At 39.5% G+C, this 24,027-nt stretch overlaps 1 protein-coding gene across 2 annotated transcripts in view; it reads left to right on the plus strand.

Annotated features, from left to right (window-relative positions):
• Window positions 1–944: 944 nt before the first annotated feature.
• The window catches only part of dip2ba (disco-interacting protein 2 homolog Ba), a 47,460-nt gene continuing 24,377 nt past the window's right edge, over window positions 945–24,027 (plus strand). The window contains exon 1 of one of the 2 annotated variants that reach the window (XM_044127823.1): window positions 945–1,319. In XM_044127823.1, coding sequence (XP_043983758.1) covers window positions 1,235–1,319 — 85 coding nt within the window. In that variant the 5' untranslated portion in view covers window positions 945–1,234. The remainder of the gene's footprint in view (window positions 1,320–24,027) is intronic. The other variant, XM_044127827.1, reaches the window with a different exon arrangement.

The raw sequence follows: 24,027 nt of genomic DNA on the forward strand, positions 1-24,027 counted from the left end.
GATGGCTTTGCATCCATCTTTAGAGTGAAAATGAAAGATATCAAGAACTTTGTTTCCTACCAGCTGTTGAATTTCTTAGATGTGCTGCTTTTTGAAATGTTTGAACATACAAAACTTAATTTTGTTACACAAGATCTATTAAATGATTCCCTGAATCTACCAGCTGAGACATTATTTGGGCCAGGATGAGTCTAGTAAAACTGAACCTAAACAAGTTGATCAGTTAATTCAATATTTTAAAAGGAGTTTGCATTTGGTTTGTCCTTTTAATAAGATCCTATGAAAACTGCATTTTATATTTACTGAAGTTAAACAAAATGTTTCAGACTTACCTTCTGAAACACTTAAGTGTGGCAAAAAAACAAAACAAAAATCTTTAAGAGGGCAACACTTTCTTTTACAAATCCTTTTGATCAGGGATTGAGATCGTGAAACTGCCAAGTATATCTTTACACATAAAAAAGTTATTGGAAATAGTAAGTAAATTTTAGTCATATGGTACCTTTCTAAGACAGCAGTCATAAATGCTTCACAAACAGTAAATGAGAAAAAACAGTAAAAGCATAAGAAAAGAAACAAAAAAAACAACAACAATAAGACACATTTAAGAAGTACATCATAACAACAGAATTGGAATGGCAGTCCACATACCAGTGTGGCAAGAATCCTTGAGCATGTAAAAAAAGCTAAAGTATTACCCATGTTTTTAAGAAAGCAAGGCATAAAAAAAAAAAAAAAAAAAAAAAGAGTAAAAATTTGTCTTTTTTTAACCACTATTAAATGACAGCTATACTCCAATTAATTTCACATTAATCGGAGTATTGGATCAAATTTTTCAGATATCTATTTTATATTTCCTTTGTGAAAAGTTAATGTGCTGAACTTCTACTGGAAAAATTTACCCTCATTTTGGTGTCTTGCGGTTCTAGTGAGAGGCGTGAGTGTGTTTGTGTCAGTTTGCCGCTAGGGGGAGCAGCTCTAACGGCGTGCCTGTTGCCTCGGATGCGGTGAAGCAACAACAGAGGCAGGCGGAGGTAACGTGACTACACGTTGCCGTTGGTGAGTCCCCCCCCCCATCATGGCGGAAGGGCAAGCCGTGCGGATGGGCCGTCTCTCCCTCTCCGATGCTTGTTTTGTGTCTTGAGGGAGGGGTTTTATTTTTGTTTTTCAAAATCTCTTCGCGACGGCCAGATTTCTTCCTACATAGACTGTTCTCGTGGTTTTCGGCGAAGTCATGGCGGACCGCGGCGTGGATCTGTCCGCCCTGCCGAAGGAGGTTCGAGACCAGTTGGCGGAGTTGGACCTGGAGCTGTCTGAAGGTAAAAGAAGGGAGGGTTGGAGGCAGATTGAGGATGCTTTAAGTGATTTTCCGGATAGCATCGTGTGTCTCCTACCTCTCTGTGTCTCCCGGCTTTAATTAAAACACCACTTCTTCTTCACCTGCTCTACTTTTCTCTATGGTAAATTGAATGGGAACGCACGGGAGGCGTTCAGGCTTAGCTGGTTTAAAGCTAATACAGGATGTGGGGTCTACGAGCTAGCAGAGCATGACAAGCTGCATTATGTCGGAGAAGACAGACTTTCTTCCATTTTCCCCTCCTTTCTCCCATAATATCGTGAACCCAAACATGACTTCAGACATGTTTGTCAAAAGCAGTTCTCTTCCTTTGTGTATAAATGTCAAGGCCACAGCTCATTGTGTGTGGCTGTCTGACCTACTGAGATAGCTACTGGGAAGGTCTGACTACCAGAGCTGGACTCTGTTGTCACCTTGGCTCCTCATGGTTTTTTTTTGTGTCTAATTCTTCTTCACCTGTGACCACATGTTCGTTCAGTTGAACGTCACACAAGCCCCTGACAGGGTGTGTTCCTGCACAGGTTTCCGCTTCAGACAAGTTTTATTGCTGTGTAACTGTGACTCACACTGATTACTGTTGACATATACTGACTACAGGCCTACAGTCATCATCTGCTGTGGTGTCACGGGAACAAAGAGACTGTTCGGAGTGCTGGAACACGTATGTAGCTATGTTGGCGTGTGCAGGAACTTATTCATCTGTGTAAACCTTTCATTAACAGAATTACAGGCTTATCCTCATGTGCTGCTCATCTTTTCTCAATCTTGTGGTCAAATGACTGTGCGGACATTTTGTAATTTGTTCTCTAGTGGAAGTGAATGAATGGCTGATTTATCTGTTTATTTTGATATCGCTGGATATTATCTATTTATCTATCCATCCGGTACATGGTTGAAGGGAGCCCTTCCCCCAGAGCAGCTGTGCAGCTTCCCTACAGAACCAATGACACACTGTCACACATCCCTGACAGAATCCCCTTTGCCCTGCTTCTTGTAACCGAGACTACACTCATCCAAATAAGTCCAGTCTTTCTGTGCAGTGTAAATCCTTCATATTCATGATTCCATATTGATTCCTAGTGGTGTGATAATTATATCTTTACTAATAGAGTATGTTCTTGTTGACAGTATCAGGGGATGCTTCCAAAACCTCTGAAATTTTCTGTATTTATTTTCAGTTCTTACTGATAAACTTTGTATAAATAAAAGTTCTGAACTAAGTGGATTGAGAACAAACCATTTGCTGCCCCTCTCCGCTGTGTTGCTACAAACTGCTGGTCAGCTGGCTGAAAGGAAAGCTGTGTTTTGGATTTTATTCATTTGAAAGAAATTGAGAAATTTGGCCACCTGGAAATATATATTTTTCTTAAAACTGTTTTACAGTCTTGGTGTAGTGTCAACCATTGTCTTGTTAAGGCTGTTCTAAAACTACAGCTGAAAACTACTTCTTAAATGTTTTCTATTTTTTTGTGAGAATATATCAAAATAATACACATCACATTATTATTACTGTAGAAATCAATGTTTTGGTTTTATCTTTGTAGGAATAATAGTTGCTTTTAATTTTAAATAAAAGCAAATAGATCATGTAATGAATATTTTGTAAATATTGTGTTACTGCAAAACTGATATTCTTATTCAAGGTTGAACCGCGAGTGTCTGGTTCTTAATTACTAGCATTTTAAATATTCCGTGAAGACTCTCAGTTTTCTAATATACAATCAAAAGCTCTCTTTCAGTAAGCCTTATAATGAACGGCTTACAAAGGGCAATGGTACTTCTGTAAAAGACTGTGACTCTTAAAAAAAAATTTAATGGTTGTAGGATCTGGGTAGAACTGACTACTCAATCTATCCAAATTTAGATTGTTTGACATCTTTGAGCCACTGATTCTGAAGTTTTAAAACTTTTTCTTTTTGCGTTTGTGTCTAATGCTTCATAGGCGTCTGAAATCCCATTCAAATTTTAGAGATTGTACACAACTACAGATGCACCAATCACAGACATCCTGGCCGACTTCTGGTCACTGGCTTTGAACATCTCTGATCAGGCAATCAACTTTCATTTACTGACATTAACAGGAAATAGTTTCTACTGACTGCGTGAGTTGAAAATCAAACCATCTTAAAAACAGGCCAAAACGAGCATTCTTTAGTTTTTGAGGATCTACAAATAGAGTACAATTCTTCACGTTGTGGTAAGAGAAATTGGTTAATAAAATCCAACTGAAAAGATGATTTTAGTTTTCATATTATTTAGCAGTGAACAAGTAACATTGTCTGACAATGTATTCTTTTAATTTCAAAAAGTAGTTGGTGTACAACTCACTGGTGATTATGTTTTATTTGATGGTTAATAACATCAGTATATCAGATTTTATATTTTAAGATGTGTTTAGCCTCCTATATTAGTATTTATGCCAAGTAGCACCATTAGCTTGGTTAAAGTTGCTGCACTACACAAACATTTTTCCTTTCTCTTGCTTCATTTTTACACTCTGATTCTGAAAATGGATAACAGTCGTCTTCTCACAATAACAGCTTCTGCACTGATGAGTTTGAGTGTCGTCAATGTGACACGTTGAGTGATCAGAGTTGTGGCTTTTGAGCAGGTGATCACTGACCAGAGACAGTCAAGCACTAGACGACAACAACAACAAAACCCCCCACTTCTTTCTTTTTCTTTAGCGAAATACTTAATTCTTGTCTAATAATTGGGTATTATTGAGGTCCCTGAAATTTTAGATAATTAAGAAGTTCCTAATTGACTCCCTCTGTATTGTCTTTATTCTGTAAATGTCGCCTGTATGTTTTCTGTAGCCTGGCTGTTTTGGTTTCACTAGTCGTCTCGTCTCTATTGGCTCAAGAGAAGAAACATCTGTCAGTTTCTCCGTTTGGCTTTGCTGTGGCTGCGTTTTACTGCCATCTTGTAGTCGCTGGTATGTGCAGAATATTGATATACACAAATGGCCGTTTTGATATGGATTTTTTGTTCTTGGAGTGAAATCTGACGCAGAGTTTTTAATCTGATCTACCACCATTTTAGGGCATTTTTTTTTGTTTTACATTCGTCTAGATAGATATGTAAAATCACGATGCTTTCATTTAAGTGGATGGAGCTTGTGGTTTTGTAGCATCCGTTCTTAAAGCAAGCAATGAACACACACAGAAGTGCAGTGGTTATGGCAAAGGTGCTAAGCTTAATGCTTTAAGGCTGTAGCCCACAAACCCAATAAGAATGTTACACAATCTCTTCTTTTATAAACGGCTCATGTCAAGCAAAGACTCAGCGATCGAGCTTTTCCTGGACGATGCTGAGATCTGGTTTTATTTGAGCTCTGAAATACAGATTCCAATTTTGACACGATCCAATTTATTTTTCTAAAGTTTAAGAGAGGCAAAAGGAAAATAAATGCTTGTTCCTTGATGGAGATAGTAGTTTTGAATCCATCAGAAAATGAAGGAATTGTAAGATTATCTCCATGTCCGTAAGCTATATTTGCTTTTTACCAAACTCTGAAGGACATGCTGTTGGTTGATGGGGAGGGAAATATTAGTTTTGAAGCATTTATTTTATTTTATTTTTTTTAGCAATTGACATGTTGACCACTGATCAAATCAAATGATCAGATTCCAATCTGCGGTCGATTTATTCTCGGCTCTCTCTCCAGGGTCAGAGACAGCTGTAGTAGTTTTGTGTATTATCTTTCTATCACACTTCTGTCACTGCTGAGGGTGATGCTGGTTTATGTGCTGCAGAGCCGGCTGACCTCTAAGGTTGATGTGTTCTCCATGTTCAGTACAGACACAGTGATGTTTAGCTGTGATTCTGGTTTTAAATGTTTAGAAAATGGATCATCGACAATATGTAGCTGCAACACTAGATGATCAAAGTATATTATAGACGTATATTTTAATTATTAGGTTCTCTAAAGTAATGTTAATAATGTGAACGTGTCTATTTTATCTGGTCAAAAATGTACATTATAATTTTTTTTGTTATGAATATTTTTTTTTTCTGCCTGGAACTCTGCAGTAAAAGATGGTGCAATGAACCATGAAAGCACCAGGCCAGGGATGTGTGCTTTAGGCAAGATAAACAACCAGAACACTTGCACCAATAATAACTTTGGCATATATAGAGAGTAAGCGCAGCAGTCCAGTTGATACATTAAATATGTGAAATATTTAAGATTTTCTTGATCTGGAGGTCGAGCTCTTTCCTGGTTCTAGAAAAGAAAACTTTTTTTAAAATTATTATTTCTTCATTTTTTATTTGTATAAACGATTTTCTTATTTTTTATTTTTTTTATGTCAGAAAAAAAAAAGTCTAACACTCTGAATTTTTGTCCAGGAGAAGAGTAGTGACGCACATTACAGAACCGCTTTATTTAACTCCTGTCAAACAAATGTTTCCCCAGCAGGATTCACCAAACCGACTTGGCAATACTGAAATGAAGACTCTGTCTACTCTATAAAGTTGTTTTGAAACTGAAATTTTAATAATCGCAGCTGCACCGCTCTCTACCACGCACTGACCCTCATTGCTGTATTGTGGACTGAATCAAAACAAAGAGTTGAATATGAGAGTGAACTCTTGTCACCTGATCGATAATGTCACCTTCTATTCATGTTGAATTATTATTATTTTTTTTATTTTAAATATTCAAATTAAAAATAAAACTAACTCAGGGGTTTTAAAAATGTTGCTGGTGGATCCTCTTGTCCCCAGCTCCATGTTTTGAGAGGAGCAATGTTATGATTCAGGGGGAATGAATCTCCAGTTTTTTTGCTCTTGAAGTTTCCAGGTTTAAAGGCAAAATGCTGTCCATTCATCAAGCTGCTTCTTATTCTTTAAAATCAGTTGACATTTGCGCATGTCAAACTTGTGACACTTGCATGTGGTTAAGTTTTCTGCTGAAGTGTTTAACCTTGACGTTTGTCCAGTTAAACATAGCATTGTGGCTGTCACATGAGATATTTTCAAGTCTCTTCTTCGTGAACTTCTGGTTCTCTTCACACGTTTGAAATTCAAGAGTTTGTTACTGCTGTGTTATGTTAGTTTAGGTTTTCTGTATTTGCTTTTGTTTATTTTTTTTGGGGGGGTGAGGGGTCTGTCTACTCAGTCGTTTTCTATTACTGCTGTCATTCGGAGTAGTGTGCTTATAAAATGAATAATCGTCTCGACAAGCTATTGTTTCTTCATATTTTAGTCTTTCCAGTAATGTAGCTGCAAGTATGTCTTCATCCTGTTGTCTTTTATGGCTGGAAGCATGCTTCATGTCACTACCTGATGGGATTTTTCTTCTTCTATTTTTTTTTGGATCCATTGCAAGCCTCCATCTGATCCAAGTGGAAATGCCTGTTCCTGCGTTGCTGGGATAAGAGCACAGTTCTGCCAAAATGGCCTCCTAAAAAACAACTCAGCTTTGGTAGCCCCCTGTTGACTGTGGGGACACAATGAGAATCATTCAGCTGGACTCTATTGCTCTGGCCAGAAGCTCTGCTGCCATTTAGGCAATTTTTTTTTTGTTGAACCCAGCCTTTTGTGTGCATGAAGGAATGAGCGGCCCCCGTATGAAGGGCATGGAGGGCAGAGCCTCTGATTACGACTGGAGAAGATGAGTTCTTCTGCTACGCATAAAGTGACCCGCTTGCCATGATATCCATCGTCGTCTGGAAAGTTTGTTTTGAAGAGCTGGATGTTGCTGACCCAAGCAAAATTTTGCATGCACATGTTTTCTGATTACCTTTCGTCTGTCTGTTATCGCCTGATGGAGCTTGTTGACAGGCTGCTGTAGTTTTAAAAGTCAAGCGTGGTGAGAGTTGTCTTTAGCTCCTCCAAAAAATGTGATTTTATTTTCCCACAATAAGTCAACGCAGCATAACTAAGGACCACCAGTGAAGTTTTACAATAACCAGAGCTCTAAAATCGCCCACAGTGAATCTTCATAATCAAGTTCACACTTATTTGGGGAATGCTTTAAAACCACAAAAAGACAACGACCTTGTTTTCCCACTGACAAAAGCGCAAATTAAATTTTCCCAGTTTAATTTGCGCTTTTCAGTTAAGAGCTATTTGGTAAATGGCAGAATAATAATTTCTTTTAAAACATTTTTTACTTTCTTTAAATTCAGAAGTTTGCATATCCTTAGACAACGCCTTTTTCTCTGTGCTCAGTTGTGAAAGACCCAATTCTGATTTTAAGCCTTTGTAACTTCTAATAGGTCACATAACATTAAGTTAAATTAAGACACACCTGTTTTAAGGCAACGCCTCAAACGCATCAACATGTGTGACAACATGGGAGAAACAAAACAACCTCCCAAGGTATCAGGAAGAGAACGGTCTGGTTGATCCATGGGAACAGTTCTTAAATGTTCCCATTTAAGAACTGTATGTGCAAATACAAAAACTACTAAAATGTAGAAAATGGGCTCTATGGCTCGGTGATAAACGTGTTTTGTTTCAAAATCTGTGAACAAATCTCAGAACAAAAAACAAAAGGCCTTTAGCAGACACTTGCTGAAGCAGGTAAAACGTTTTAATCCACAATGAACCAACATTTGGTAAAAGGCCACTCAGAAAGGAGGAAGCCAATAATCGAAAAAGACAGATCACACTGATGAAATTCACTGCAGAGCCAAGACATTAGATATTCACGGCAAGAGGTGCGATCAGAAGCCACAAATGTTTCTCGCGTAAGCGTCACTTTAAAACATTTTTATTAAAGTAGAAATAAAAGTTACAAAAAAAAACAAAAAAACTCTTGTAAGATGCTATTAAGTACAAAGTACTTCATTGTACAGGCTAATTTATCTTTATCTTTGCTTAGAGTAGAAAAGAAATAACCAATATTTTTTTTCTGAGTGGGGAAGTTCAACCAGGAGTGAAGTGACAGGCAAGCTGAAGCATGTAGTGTCACACAAAGGAAATAAATATAAAACCAGAAAGTAAGAAAAGGCACAATACTGAGAAGGCAAACATACAACAAGAGAAGAGTGAAAAAAGATGTGATCATATATATATATATATAAAATATAGAATTATGTTACTTTGAAAGATGATCCTAAAGATCCTAAAAGAGAAACTTTACTCTGATTTATTGTGACTTTGTGTTCAGATCTGGTTTGTAGAGCCGCTGCTTGTTTTTATCCGATCCGCTTGTGGAGGATGGCTGTCCTCATGACTGCCGCTTGATTTATTTTGAGGCCCTCGCTCTGATGCAGCAGAAGTAGGGTGCGTGCCATTGTATATTAGGGAAAGGCTCAGTAGAGCACGACGGCACCGATATGGACCCAGTTCACATCAGCCATCTATTTTCTTGACCTTACCTGCCAGTGGCAGCGAATCGGACAAAACCTGACGACAGCCAATTTTTATTAGACAAAGACCCTCTTTTGAGACAGATTGGAGCCACAAGATCTCACTACTTCCTAAAACTTAAGTGTGTATGAGGCATAGTTATAGTTTTACATGTTGAAGTTTTGGACCGTTGCAACAAAAGAGGAACTTGAGTCATACAAAGACCGAGATGTCTTCACGGCTTTTGGTTTATTATAGTCTGCTACAACAAGATTTTCTGCTCTCGAGTTCAAACTTCATGTGTACTACAGGACTGTTCTGTTACGCCAAACATATTTATTTACATTAAACAATAATTATACACCAGACAAGACACCTATACACTTAACAAGTGGAGAAAATTAGGCGATGTTTGCGATGAGCTGCTTTTATAATGAAAACCTGCAGCATAAAGTATCAAACAAATCGGCGGAAACGAGGCATTTCAGTTCACCGACATAATCAGTCAGACAATTTTTGATCAAACTGAAGTCACTCACAGTTATAAGGACAAACGGCGGTAAACCAAAACGGCTCAACATGAGCATTTTGTAACCATATGATTATGAAGAAGTATGCAGAGCAATAAAAAAAAAGATTTATTGATGTGTGCTGCTTGGAACTTGGAGCATTTCTCCATTATTTCTCTCTGCAGGTGAGTGTTGTATTGTTTCTTATTGGTCTCTGTTTTCACCTGCAGGTATCCTGATAGATGTTGTAAGTTTATGCCTCTGTTGGGTTTGAGTGAACTACTATGTGGGTCTGAATAAAGCAAAATAAATAAATAAATTGGTTTCCTTGAAGCTTGGTAGGCAGAGCCTTTGGGGCTGGCAGATGGCTGGGTACCCTTGGCAGGAGCTTTTTGTTATGTATATTTGTGCATTTACAGTATGTTTGCACATGCAAGTGTGTGTCCATCTGACATGATACTGGTTCTGTGAATAGTTAATGATAGCTGCAGTCCCTTTTCGATCTCCAGGCCATTGGTCGGGTGAATTATTCACAAGCGCTCATTAAATACGAGGACACACTCACAAAGGGTGGATAGTGTGTGACTTTTTGATGTTCCCCAAGTCGAGGCATGCAGGAAAACTCTACCCTTCATCTTTTTAATATTTTCTAGACAATGTATTGACGCTCCCTTATTAGCTCTTTGACGCTTTCTGTTGTGCGACCGAATTTTTACAGATGCTGAACTTGTTGAGCCGGATCTAACAGACAAAATACAATCAGAAAGTTTCAGTAATAAATAATTTTGTCGTATTTTGTTTATAATTCTGTATTAATATTGTACAAGTTTAACAAGGCATGTTTTGTTTTGTTTTTTACACTGTTTTAAGTTCTACATATTATTGCTGCAACAGACAACTCAGATTATGTTGTAAATTATTCTGATGATTAATAGATTTTTCAGATAAGAAAGCTTATCAGATAACATTGCATTTTTTATGTAAGCTTTTTATTATGCAATTTTGGAACTACATTAAATAATTATTTCTTTAAGGAGGAAAATAAAGATTTTATTACCTACAGTGCAATATGGACATGCGGTAAATGTCGCCAGGTCTGGGAATCGAACCAGCGACGGCCGCGTCGAAGACTCAAGGCCTCCAAACGTGGGTCACGATATCCCCTATGCCACTGCAGCACGCCCCAAATATTTTATTTTTATAGAACAAAGTAATCTTCATGAATAAATAAACAATCAAAAAACAACTTATTACTGTTATTATGTTACACAACCAGACATCAACCTGACAGCAGATTGACCTAATCAGGTCTTGAGCAGAGAGTCACAGACATAATAAGTTATTACTCAGCTTCAGGATGAATGTTTCTGTACGCTGAGAAAGTCTGACATGGTTCTTGGAAGTCATGAAAAGCTGGAGTGCTCTGATGAGGGACTTGAGCTCCGAAGCATCCACTCTCACTAAGTGTTCTCAAAGCCTGACCAGCTTTGACTGGAGGGCTCACGTTACATTAACACTGATGGGATATCTGGCTGACTTCTGTGTCACAAGTCAAAGTTTCCAAGGAAGGACATGTTTACAGTTCAGGCATGTCTCGTACCCTGCGTCGTCGTAGGTCCGTGACTCACTGCTTTAAGGCGTGTCCTCATCTCCGGGGCATCGCCATCGAGCACGGAGTGAGAGAACCTGTTTTAGGCTCAGAGTTTTGGAGGTAGATGTAAATGGTGACTCATGACAGGGAAGAACGAGCGTGGATATTTCAGGCATCAGACCCAAACTCTGGGCTTGCACAACATTCACCAGCTTTCGCTATATTTCGTCAGCGTCTGATCCGTATCTCTGTGGCCTGGACGTAAACAAAGAAAGCATGGTTTTTAATTCACCTCAACGTAGTGCATTAAGCAGCAGTTCTCCAACCTATTAGTGTCTTTAGCTGCTGTCCAGCAGGGGCCACGTGACTGCTAAAGCTCAAGAATGCCCTTGTGAATATAAATAGACCTTCACGGCGAGACGGATTTGCTTTCATGCCTGAGGAGGAGAAATGAGGCTTTTTATTTGACACAAAAGCTTCAACCTGATTGTGCTGAAAATCGTGCTTTCTAAAGTCTGAAGGAGCCCAGTGTGATCATGTGTCGTTCTTGCTGAAAGCATTTCATGGTTAGTAGAAGGCAATCATTGGTAAATGCGCCTTTCACTGACCGGTTGGATGGTTGATTGCTGCTGTGTAAATGTATGTGCGTACTAGAAGTGCACCGATCAGAATTTTGTGGCCATTATTTGTTTGTTTTCTCAAGCTTTGACCAGCTGAAACCTTCGGTAGTCTGATACCTGTTTGAGGGTTGTGTTAAATGAAAGGCATTTTTGAAGAAAGTGGATTGCGTTTAATCACCTGTAGTTACTCAGTGGTCTCTCTAACCCCCACTTAGAGTTATGACTCAGTAAAAGATGTATGTTTGCTATAAATGTTGACATATACAGTGGAATGTTCTGTGGAATGTAACAATAAGTTCTTGATCGAAAATCTGTCCTTTCGTGGATTTTTTATATTTTTTAGTAGAGCATAAAACACTTGCTTCTTGGTGGTTTGGATAAGTCACATAACAAAAGAATCTTCCAGATTAGGCTTTGTGAGAGGAGTGTGTTTTGGTTTGTGTTTGGAGACGGTCTGTGTTGTGTTATTGTGCGGGAGGAGGGGCTCGCCCAGGGCAGCATTCATGTAAGGACCACCACTGGTTAAAATACCCCATCTTGACAGGAGCTGCTCTTCTATGGCCAGCAGTCAGACTGTCATACTCCTGAGAAACTTGTTATAAGCGTGCTAATTTTCTTAGTGTCAGACCAGTTTGGTCATGCGATTGTTTTCCTTTTCTGCAAGTTTTGACTTTTCTATTTTCGTGTTAGGAAATTAGGGCAAATTCAAAGTATCTTTTCCTCGCTGTTAAAATATTTCCCAGAGATGGCTGGTTGAAGGTTTAAAAGCTTGTCTATGAAAAAGATAAACCAGGGACATTTATCTAGTTATTATCTCTATGTTTTATTAGTTTTAACGTAATGCAGCCATTAAAACTCTGCTCATAAAAGCCGTGGATAAATGTGGCGGTCATAAATCCCGTGACTGACTCTGACACACTGACTCTGTCTCCCATATGGCCTCCTCAGCCGATCATCCGCAGATGAACGTTTAGGCCTTTTAAGTGGGTGTGAGGAACACGAGGCATTTTCTCAGCAGTGGCCCAGTTTCCATATATGAAAAGTGAGGCCCGGGTCACAGAAAGAGCTGATAGGGAAACGCAGATCACGGGTCAAGCAGTGCTGTTAATGTACCAGCAAACTTTCAAAAAGGTCAGCTGCTTTCTTTGTCAGCTGCTCATCTGGCTGTTTTTAGTTATTATTATTATTTTTTTGCTTAGCTTTTTACATTGGATGTTTGCCTTCCTTTTTAAATAGTCTCTTCCTAAATCTGCGTCGAGGCCTGAGACTTATCAAGCATTCCCAGTGCTTAGAAATCCTCAGGAAACCCCTTCAATGAGCTGATGTGTATCTTGGCCTTTCAGACCACATTGTGCTGGAGCTTGGCTTGTAGTCGTAGTCCCCAGAGAAACGGGTAAAAACAAAGCACAAACAAAGTCAAATATGAGAGAGACTGAATGGGCGGGGCTTCAGTTTAATTCCTACAGTTTTTATGCAGATCTTTTTAGTAAATGCGTCAAGTCAGCAATTGAATTCCTTTGGCAGAGTTTGCTGCAGTTCCTCTTAAAGTGGGTCTTACTCATTTCCTGGAGAAGAGCTAAAATCGGTTGTTTATCTGTGTACCCGTAGACCATGTTGTTACAACCCTGACATGCATTTCATGATGGGTTGTGTTAGCAACTTGCCTCAACGAGTAGCGCCATAATATCAGTGCACATTATTTTTCACACCCTTACATCAGAAGCGGGGCCAACCTCTGAAGGAGGGTTGTGTCGTGCCTGAAATACACCCACAGGCACTGACGAGACTCTGGCAGTTATGCAGTTATTAAAATGACTTGGCTCCGCCGCTATGGCGAAACAGTCGTCTGAATTTAAAAAGCACAAGAAGATCAATTGAATCCTCGTCTTGGCTCAGCGTGGGAAAAAAAAAAAGAGAACACGATAATGCATGATATCATTTTCTCTGGCAGAATATATTTGGTCTCCGTTTCAACACCGCAGCCCTTACCAGACCACCCAGTCACAGTCGTTGGGGCATGATGCTCAAAGCTACATTACAAATTTCATTGTTCATGTTTAGTCCGAGGACTTTCAGTTACATACAGTCAGGTTTGTAGCTGTGGTTAAAATCATCAGACATCAGACAATGACTTGCCTGTACAGTTGACCATGTGCGTGTCTGCTGACCCAAGCTTCTTTGGGTATCTTTACTGCATAACACACTGATGGATTCTAGTGACTGTGGACTTCCTAAAATATTCTATTAAGCTTATGTTTATAATGTGTGCTCTCTGAGTGACCTTTGAGAGTGGGAGCATCTGTAGTTAAAATGTTGACAGTCCTCCAATAAAATCTCGGCTGTAAGAGGTTGGGGCAGGCGTTTTTTTTTTTTAAATCACTTGTGCTGCCTGTAAAAAAATAAAAATAAATCCGTTATTTTTAGATGATGTGATTTTACATAATTTTTAGATTTGAATACCAGCCTTTGTAGACGCCTTCACCTCCATGTTGTTTTTCCTGATTTCTCTATTTAGTCCTTTATTTTTCAGCACATTTCTTTGATATTACGCCTGTACAGCCATAAATTGCTTGCAGCTTATGGTTCCCACACGGATGACAAGCTGTGTAATGAGTGTTAGTGGTGGTGGCTAGGTTGAGGTCAGCAATGAGCTGACCATGAGCTGTCTGCAGTGGGTACATGTAGGCTTTAAGGTTTGCAGTGTCAGCTTTAGACTCGGTACTTAAGTGTTTCTCATAGGCTAGTCATGGCCTGTTATGACTTATTAAATTGATTTAGTGAGTCAGCTGCCAGGGTAACACGATTCCTTTTACATTAGTGCCTACTTTCAACTCAAAAGCAATTAGGCACAAGAAAGGAGCATCATTTATCCGTAGTATGTCAAAGCTATTCCAGAAATATGTAGTTTTATGTACACTCGCTGTCCACGTTTGTGTCTGTGGCAGCAGAAAACCGTTGTAACGTTCCAGTTGACAGATGGGGCTCGGTGATCCTTGGGTCATGTTCGCCACATTATTCGGACCTCTGTTTAGTTTCAATACTGCTGCGCTGAAATCTGAAGCCTCTTAATTCACGTTCAGCACTCAATGCTATGTGGCTCCTTGGCAATGCTGAAATACTGGTTTGTTGAGCACTTTGGATGCAATTGTGTCTAAATAAAACACTAGATAAAATTACGGCAGCATATATTGATTTTTTTTGGGGACTTTAATAGTTGTATTATACCTTGGTGGCACAGCTTGACATCTTCATTGATCTTCTACACAAGAAGTCTTTATATTTTGCCGCTATTTTTCATTCATCAAGTACTTGAAACTCCTTCTATTGATTGAGTAAATAATAGTTTTTGTTCTGGTTCATTTGCAAGGCAAAGGGGGAGGAAATGAGAGGAAACGGAAATGCAATTCCTCTGAGACCAAACTTCTTTTGAGTCAAACCGTTATCTTAACTGTATGTTTGTGTCGTGTGGTCGGTCACAGCACCAAGGCTACTGGACATTCCCTGTTGCTCACAAAAAAGATGATTTTTATTTCCTCCTGGGAAACAATTGTGATTGTGAAAAACTCAGTATATTACATGTATAGTAGGAAATACAGTTGCTTCTCCGTTTAGTGGTGTCTCTGTGGGATCTTGTTTTGGTTGATCTTTTGGGTGATCATTCAAGAATAATAGACAGTGTTAAATTCATAGATGTATGCTGTTCATATTCATAGGTGTATGCTGAATGACTATGTTTGAAAATGATTTATTTCCTTAATGGAAGAAGACATACTTGTTTGAATTTGGACTGGTGTCAGTGGCTAATTAAAGCATTTTTTCACGATTTTTGGAAGCTACATCAGTCTGATTTGGGTTAGTTTAAAGCTAATATTTTGTAAATGGTAAATGGACTGAACTTATATGGCGCTTTTCCAATCATTTTGACCAGTCAAATCGCTTTACACTAGAGTCACATTCACCCATTCACACTCACAAATGCGCACACATTTATACACCGATATGCAGATCGGTAGGCAATTTGGGGTCAAGTGCCTTGCCCAGAGGCACATTGACATCAAAGCTGGAATCGAACCTACAACCTTCCGATCGCAAGAGGACACAGTTGCCCCACTCAAAATGTCAAAAACAGTATAAAAACTCCAGGGAGAATCTGATTGTGGGAAAAGTATAGAACTTTGAAATGGTATAGAAAGTCTGAAGAAAGAAAGAAGAAAACCTCCGACTGCTCGCAGCCGACTTCGACGCTGACGTCAGCTGTCTGATTGTGTTTGATCTTCTTATTGCCTTTCAACAAGCTTAATCTATCTGTATAAAACAGGTCATCGCTCTGATGGCTTATCAACCTGTTTGTTATTGTTTTCAGACAAAGCGACCCACTTCTGAGTTAAAGTAGAGTAACAATACATGCAGTACAGTAGCATTAAGGGACAAATTAAGCAGATAACATAGATCCTGAGATTGGTAGCTCAGTGGAGAGAAACCGCCTTTTGCTTTTTTCTGTTCTCGAAGCGTGATAATTTACTGCACTCACAAACTGATGTCAGATCAGCCTGTAATAAATAGATCTAATGGAGGAAGTCTGCACTCAACAGAAAGTTAATGCGGTAAAAGTTTTGAAACGACATTCATTTTATTTCTTTGCCAATACCAGCTTTCAGGATGCTGTCAGTCGAGTCTCAGTGAGTCACAGCTGCCCAGAAGAAAGGTTATGCATACTTCTGAATGGATCTAATCTCGTTTTTTTTTTGTTTTGTTTTTTATCTTCGCAGAACACAATTGAGCTCAAGTGTTTATGTCCTGTGCAGGAAAGTGTGATTTTCTTTTACAGTACAAAACAATTAGGTGCTCTCCTCAGGCACCTTGTTTATGTACATGTGGGTGTGTCTGTTCATGTTTTCTTATTTTTTTTGCGGTCAACATTTACACAGTTGAGGAAATTCTGCATTTCGCAGGCTTTGAAGTCACTAGAGTCGAATGCTGTGTATTTCCCACCATTGGTTTGTACCACTAGCGGCAGTTTTGTTTTGCCGTTTTCACTGCTACTCGTCACACCCTATGCTACGTCCTTTCATGCTGCCCGCAACCTATTTGGAGCTGTGTGCCACGTTGTATAATGACGAGTGTTAAACATCCTTGAAAGTAAAAAAAACAACAAAAAACAAAACATTTTTAAAACTAGTTCAGTCACAAGTTCTAACTCAAGCTGCTGTTAAATATGTTTGATTGTGATATGCTGCAGTTTTAGAAATGTGTATTTTTCTTTTTACCCACTGAAAGAGAAATCCCTTTTGTTTTCTGCATCATTCATCACTGTGGTTAATGGCTCTTCACTGTATTTTTTGCCACCGCAACTTTGTCAGTGATCTGTCGAAACCTCCCTCGGAGCAACCGAAGTCGAACGCAGTCCAGTCTCAGATGGAAAGTCTGCCAGGGGAACCGAAGCTCCCCCAGCTCTGTTCTCAGATGGCCTGCAGATTTCCACAGTCGTCCAGCGATTACTTCATCCTCCCTGTCTGAATGAAAACCCCCACATGAACTTGTCCGTTCCCAGATAAATTGTTGGCTGGGGTTTGGAGTTGGAAACGGAGGACATGGGGGTGGGAAGTCTACGAACAACTGTTTGAATCATCGTTCAGATATGGACATCACCACCCACCGGTCCCCCCCTCAGCCTTCCTGAGGAAAAACGTGATGGTTTTAAAGCTGGGGTTTAACTAAGAAAAAGCCTGTACTCTTATAACTATAAACCCTTGGCTGTGTCTTTGTAGAAGTGTTTATATGTTTTCAAACTACCCCCTCCCCCCACATTGTATCAGGTAATTGGGATTTTTATGTGACCCGTAGAAACTAGTGTATAATTATGAAGTGCACACAAAAAAAGATGTCTGGTTTTTAATATTAGAAAAATACGTTTGAAATGTGTGGCCTTAGTGACTCGCACACTCCTCCATAAATCCAGCTGTTCTGTAAAGACTTAAGAGGTTTCTTAGAGAGAGTTAGAGAACAAACAGCGTTATGACGACACAAGAGAATTAGCCCACAGGAGAACCTTTAGTCAGGTTGATACTCCATAAACCTGGCTTTTATGGAAAAATGGAACAAAGAAAGCGATTGTTGAGCTAAAATGCAATGAAATTTCTTGTTTTTTTTGGCCTACATTTAAAGGATAGTGTGTGGAGGAGAACTTACTCTGCACATCAATCTGACACACCATGAAACATTGAGGCGGTATTATGCTGTGGGCGTGTTTCCTCCAGTACTGTAGTAAATATAGGGCAGGGTTAGAGAAGACTTATGAAGGGTTGAAGGTTCACCTTCCAGCTGGACGCAGACTCAACATGTACAGCCAGAGCTGCAGTGGAACATTTTAGGTAAAAGCATATTTGTGTTTTAGGAATGGCTCAGCTGAAGTCCAGAGCCAAATACCAACAAGGCTCTGCTTAAGCATTTTTTTTTCTAGAAAAAGAAATTGGCTAAAATATCAGTCTCCATAAAATACCCCAAAAGTCTTTTTGATTTAATTTCTACAAAAGGTGGTGAACGACATTGTTACCTAGGAGTTTCCTTGGAATTTCAATGCACACCGCACATTTCAGATTTCATTAGTTTTAAACCGTTTATTGGTTCTTCTATCAATTTACAACTTTGGATTTATCTGTTGGATAAAATCCTAGTAATACTGCTTAAAGTTTGTGATTGTAGCTTGTGGAGAAAAAGCTCCAGGGTTATGAAATGTTTTCATGTTTTTAGCCACTGTAATACCAAAACACAAGGTTACGTAATTCACCAAAAATGTGAATGAACGCAGTTGTAGATCCTGTTGCTCATAAGAAAAATGCTCTTTAATGTATAATCAGTCACTGTACATATTTTCTAGCTGCTTACATATTCTTTAACTAATGACCAGGTGTCATTAAATGGCCTTTGTGTCACAATCAGTCATTTGCATTTCCTGTTAAGTGCCGTTTAGCCATGTTCTCAGCACAGCCTGCCCATTGTTTCTGTGTTTCTGCTCAGAGTCTCTATAAATAAGATCCTGTGGGTGACGTTAGTTCCTCCTCTCTCAGCCCTGTGTTTATGTGTGTATTTATATGTAAATGTGCATTCTGTGGCTGTTTGCGTGTTTCGTCTCTCTTTTATTTTCACACCTATCTCTCGGCTTTTTTGTCATATTGTGGCAGAAGGTGTTATTAGTGTTTTGCGTCCGTCTCCCCTGTGTAACAGTCCATAAATACAAACACCTTTGAGGAAGCAGAGGTATTGCTGCAGGGCAGCGGGCTGTTGAAAGCTTTGCGGGGTTTGAAAACAGTCCGGCGCTGAATGGTTGGACCTTGAACATATCTCTCCATTGATATCTTGATCCATGTCGCGTAAGATGTACGGTTAATATTAGTTTTTGTTAGAAAAGCCTCACGCTACAGTGGACGGTGGAATCTAAAGACGAGTCTTATTTTCCACAAAGTGAAAGGGAGCCTCTGTTTATTACTCATTCGTAATCCAGGCAGTTTGTTCTGCTAAAGGTTGCAGTGCGTGTTCGTGTGCCGTTATGTGGTGCAAGACACCTGTCAAATGAATGCGTGTGTGTGCGTGCAGACAGCGGAACTGATTCAGTGAGGCAAGAGGAAATTGTGGGTGGCAGTCACGTCACTTGCTAATCTGCTGGCTTTAATTACACAGCGCTCTGGGTCGGGGGGATAAATGCTTATATATGTAAATAAAGGGAAACTTACAGACATGTATTAATGGTAATCAAAAATCTCCAAATCGCATTTGACCTTCTCCAGTAGGAAAAAAACCCCAAATAATCCAATATAGCATCAGTAAGTGTATAGAGCTAGTCAGAAATTGAATTATAGCACAACATGGGCATGAATCTTATTATTTGTAGACTTTGAAATGACATATAAGAAAACATTTTCTTCAGGATCATAAGATGACATGGCCAGGAAAATACAAAGTCTACAACATTGGGTTTAAATTTATAATGGGTTTTTTTTTTACCCCCCGAACCTACACATGTTGAAAAATGATAATTCTATTTTTCAGCGTGTGTTGAAAAATATGTTTACAGTCAGAACAGAAGAGAAGTCAGTTTGGAGTAGTTTTAATTTAAAAACGCTGAACAGACTGTCAAGCATGGCGGTGGCAGCATCATACTGTGGGCCTGATTTTGTTGCCAGTGGCACTGGAATAATGAATAACAGGAGCTACTTGAAAATGATGTATCTATTTAAATTTGTATCTGTAATTTTGTCCCCGTGTGGACCAAAACACAGAAAAACAACACATTTTCCACCGGATTCTTGCATTTCACCCAGCGTTATTAAAATCCAAAACCTGAAAATGAGTGAAATTCATTGTTCTTCCAACTTGGATGCATTGAACAGATACATTTACAAGTTCCAAAGTTCTTCGGATTTTTACATTTGTTAAAAAAAAAAAAAAAAAAAAAAAAAAGGTAAACATTTAAAAAGCAGAATTTTTTGTCTTTCAAAGTATTTTTGTGTTGTCCTATTTTCTTAATCACTTAGTGGGATGGCGAAAGCTTTTACTCAACAAATTTGTTCTCTTAAGGAAGCCCTTGTGTTTTAGGAAGCGTTTTTTAAACCAAATCCAGGTTGTAACGGTCCAGCTCTCATATGTCATGACAGGCAGAACAGTCTGTCATCCGATACCCACACATTATTGAAATTGTGCTAGATTCCCTTTCCAACAGTCAGATAATTTTTTTTTCTTGACTTTTGAGTAGGAAAGACAGACACCCATGATACCACATGAGATGACTTCATGTAGTATCGACATCCATAACAGAGGAGTTGAAAACCTCTGACTCAGTGCCTTCTTGTTAATTTCACATGAATGTGAGAGTGCTAGAGGGCCAGTCAGCTGATTTCTAATGTGTCGCTCCCACATCAGTATTCTGCTCCCTAATGTGCTTTGCTACCATTGATCTGATTTGTGTATATGTGGAGAAAGTGAGCGTCAACTTTCCATTCCAGACTCTCTTGTCTGCTTTTTTTTTTTTTTTTTCCAGGTTATTAGCTCACGTTAGAGGGAGCGCTGGCTGTGAACCCGACTGGAAAAAACACCAAATCTTCTCTGCAAACTATTACTGATAACCACCTGAGAAATATTTTGAAAGTACTTTATGTATTGGCGATAAATAGTTCTGCACGTGCAGTGATTTGTTACTCGTTGTTTTGTACAGTGCTAAAATCGCTAAATTAATTTAAAGTCATGTTTTATTGGGGCTTTTATATTATTGTTTGATGCATTGCTGCACAAAGTAAGGGAAATATGTCTGTATTGGTTAATGGCAAAAATGAACCACAGACAGTAAGAGATCTACTGTGGAAAAAATCCATCCCAACAACGAGGTTTTAGGGAAAAGTTGCCAACATCTGTTGTTTGGGTGTTGAGACAACTTGTTGTTTCTTCATGATTTCACAAAGATTTTCTGAAGTCATATGTAAAACGTTCTAAAACTTTTTTACACTCCAAAATACTGCAGTTGTCCCCAAAGACATTTGCTTGCTTTCCCTTCTTGCAGTCCAGGTTGTTCTTTGCGATGTGCATATTTTGTGCTGCAATAACAAGGTAATGATTAATAAGCGATACATTGTATAGCTGCAATAGATGTCCTAAATGCACAAAGGAGCGTTTATGCAAATCTTTCTTCCCAGCACCTGTTAGACTTTATGACCATCGCTGCTCCCAACAAACTGAATAAACTAACATCCCTGCCGCTATTTACACCGTTTTTATATCTCTGTCAAAAGTATTTTGTGTTTTTTGTTTTTTTATTATGTGCAAATATTCAAATATCATACTTGGCAAACCTGACTATGCTGTTTTTATTAACTTTGTTTGTCTTATGTTGTAAATTTGCCCTTACTATACAGTCTTTTACTTCATATTGTTGTTAATTTTTAACCTCAGATGTTCATCAGATATGGGCTAATATCATTATTAAAAGCCAATGTTTATTTCCATCATGTTGCCGTTTGTGTGTTCTGGCACAGGAAGTGAAGGCGTCGGCCATGTTGTATTTGTTTGGGCATGTGGCAGTGAAGCAGTGCATGATTGTGGGGTGTTTACCTAAAGCGGAGCAGCAAAGTCAAGAGTTGAAAGGCTAGGAAAATTATATTGGTAACTATCAGTTATTGGACATAATGGCAATATCAATATCTGACGTCAGTCCAGATTTTTACTGTTCCAGTGCTGATTTAGTCTCCAGAAATATTGATCCAAATTAGCGATGGACATTGATCACTGGGTTTATTAAAAAAAAAAAAAAAACCCTGTCATTCCTGAAATGGTCTTAGCTAGTTTTGTTTGTTGGTTTAACTGGGATCGGTGCTGCGTCTCTCCCCTCTGTGGCCTTGTATGGTCAGCTGTGAGCGGATCAGCCCTCTTTCTGAGCTGGCCTCAGGTCAGAGGTCAGTAGCTGCAGTTGAAAAGAGGAGCCAGAGGTCACCGCTGTGCCGCCTCATATGAGCTCAGAAAGCATCACTGCACTGATCAGACATTTTCGAAGCCAGTTTGGTAGATAGACTGGTAGATGCACATGCCAATCCACTGGATTCAGTATTAGGCGGTTTTCTTGTGATCGGGTTGGGAAAAAACTGTTTCCTTTTCATTAAATGCATCTAAAATAGAATAGATTTCTACCAAATTTTTTGTCTTTAATTGCAACAACAACCAGTATATACATTAATTCACTTTTTTGAGCTTTAATGCATGAAATAATCTTGTTCTTTCATTTTTGCAGGATAAAAAAAAAAAAACTAACCTGTATTGAGAGAATATTTCCCCTATGTCATAGTGCTTATGTAGAGGAAACTTAAGAATCTCTGTTGGCCAGGAAAAGCCTATTAATGCATTTCCAGTTAATTATCTGGTCATTACAGATGTGTATCTGAGAAATGTGACCCTCCACTACTAGTTTGGCTGGAATTGTTAAGCAGGGTCAGGCTGACATACTGACACACATCTGACACAGAAAAGGCTTGTACGCCACCATCCTTTTGCCCTGCATCAGCATTCATTCCTCTCGGTTAGTTGCACCTTTAACCTGTACCAGCTGCGTAGACATACTCATGCACTCCGGGTTTTTTTTTTTGCTGCACCTCAGGGGAATTAGTTGGCCACTGAACGGGCTCTCTTGGCCAGTTGGCTGTCACCGTCAGCTCGGTGCTTTTCCAATCAGCACATTCCTCGTTCTCCAGACAGGCACAGGGAGACGGTTTTTGGCAGCGCGCTCACTGGGTGGGGTAATGTTCATATCCTGTCCCCTGACCTCAGATTGCATACACGCACAGTTACTGTACTGTTTTGCTCATTCTCGCACTCAAAACACCACATTCTTACTCTTAGCGCGCACAGCTTTTTCCTTCTGTTCGGAATCAGCTGTTAGAGTCCGTCTTTCAGCCCAGAGTCCTTCAGTTTCCTTTATGCTCGCCGTCAGCTGCAGAGTCAGTGCGGCCGTGCCAATCTGTGCCTGTTGTTGTGCCTCACCAACAAAGACTCTCTTCTGTCAGCGTTAATGACTGTCCTCCCCCTGTCTTTCCATCTATCCCTCTTGTTTTTTCTCCCCCAATGATGCCGCTGGAGCTACAGATCTGGGCTTGGTTTGACCCTCGTCTCGAACAACAGTGATGCTCCAGTCTACTATGATCAATATGCTGCTGATAGATGGCTCATTCTCTGAATGTGTTTGAACACGCAGCCAACCTCTAGCAGGGTTAAAACTTTAGAAACCCATACTGTTGTTGGGATGTTTTCCTCCTGAGTATGTGCACCCATGGGTAAACACCAAACTGAATGCTGGCCTCCCTTTTTAAACTTTAAAAAAAAAAAAAAAAAAAAGAATGACAAAGAGCCAAGCACTGAATTGCTCTCTCTCTCTGAAACGGTCTGCCTTTTTTTCCCCCCTTCACAACAGTCACTCCCTCTTCCTCTATTTCTTATGATTTCAGTGTTGTGAAACGTTTAAGAGAGAATCTAAAGTAACAGGATAACTCAGACCTACCTCGCATTGGGAATCTACGTACTCCGCTGAAGGGGTGATGATTTTGATGTTTCTCCAGACAAATCCTGAACTCTTGTTCATAGTAACATGAAAACTTTTGGAATAAACACTGTGTGGGACTCTCCACAGAGCCCTGACAGAATCCACCTCCCTACATTCTGTCTGCTGAACTCTGGCACTCTACACTCTTATTTTCTTTCCATTGTTGTTTCAAACACTCGAGGCTACATTTCTCTCCCCACCCGTGGCCCTTAGCATGTGTTTATCACCCACTCTCACACAAACTGGCTTTGACTTGGTAGATATGTGGTTCTGGAAACTGGTGAGAAAACTCTTTCCCCTCTCAGCAGGCTGGATGAGGGTCTCCAGTCATTGTGGAGTAGGTGTCAGAGGATTGGGACACCTTGTATAGTTAAAGACAAAAGGAGGAGAACAGCAGTATAGGGATTGGACGATTGGGATTGTTTGTCTGTCCTAAAGGGGTTTGTGTTGGTTAACTGGGCAGGGCGTGTTTGCCGGCATATTTGCTACACAAGCAAGCCGTGTGTTTTGGGGTACCAGAGAGGTGGACTCTGTCATGCTTCTGTTGCTGTCTACCAGATTGAGTCAGCTGT

The sequence above is a fragment of the Gambusia affinis genome, linkage group LG01 (genome assembly GCF_019740435.1).
Source record: "Gambusia affinis linkage group LG01, SWU_Gaff_1.0, whole genome shotgun sequence".
Lineage (NCBI taxonomy): Eukaryota > Metazoa > Chordata > Actinopteri > Cyprinodontiformes > Poeciliidae > Gambusia > Gambusia affinis.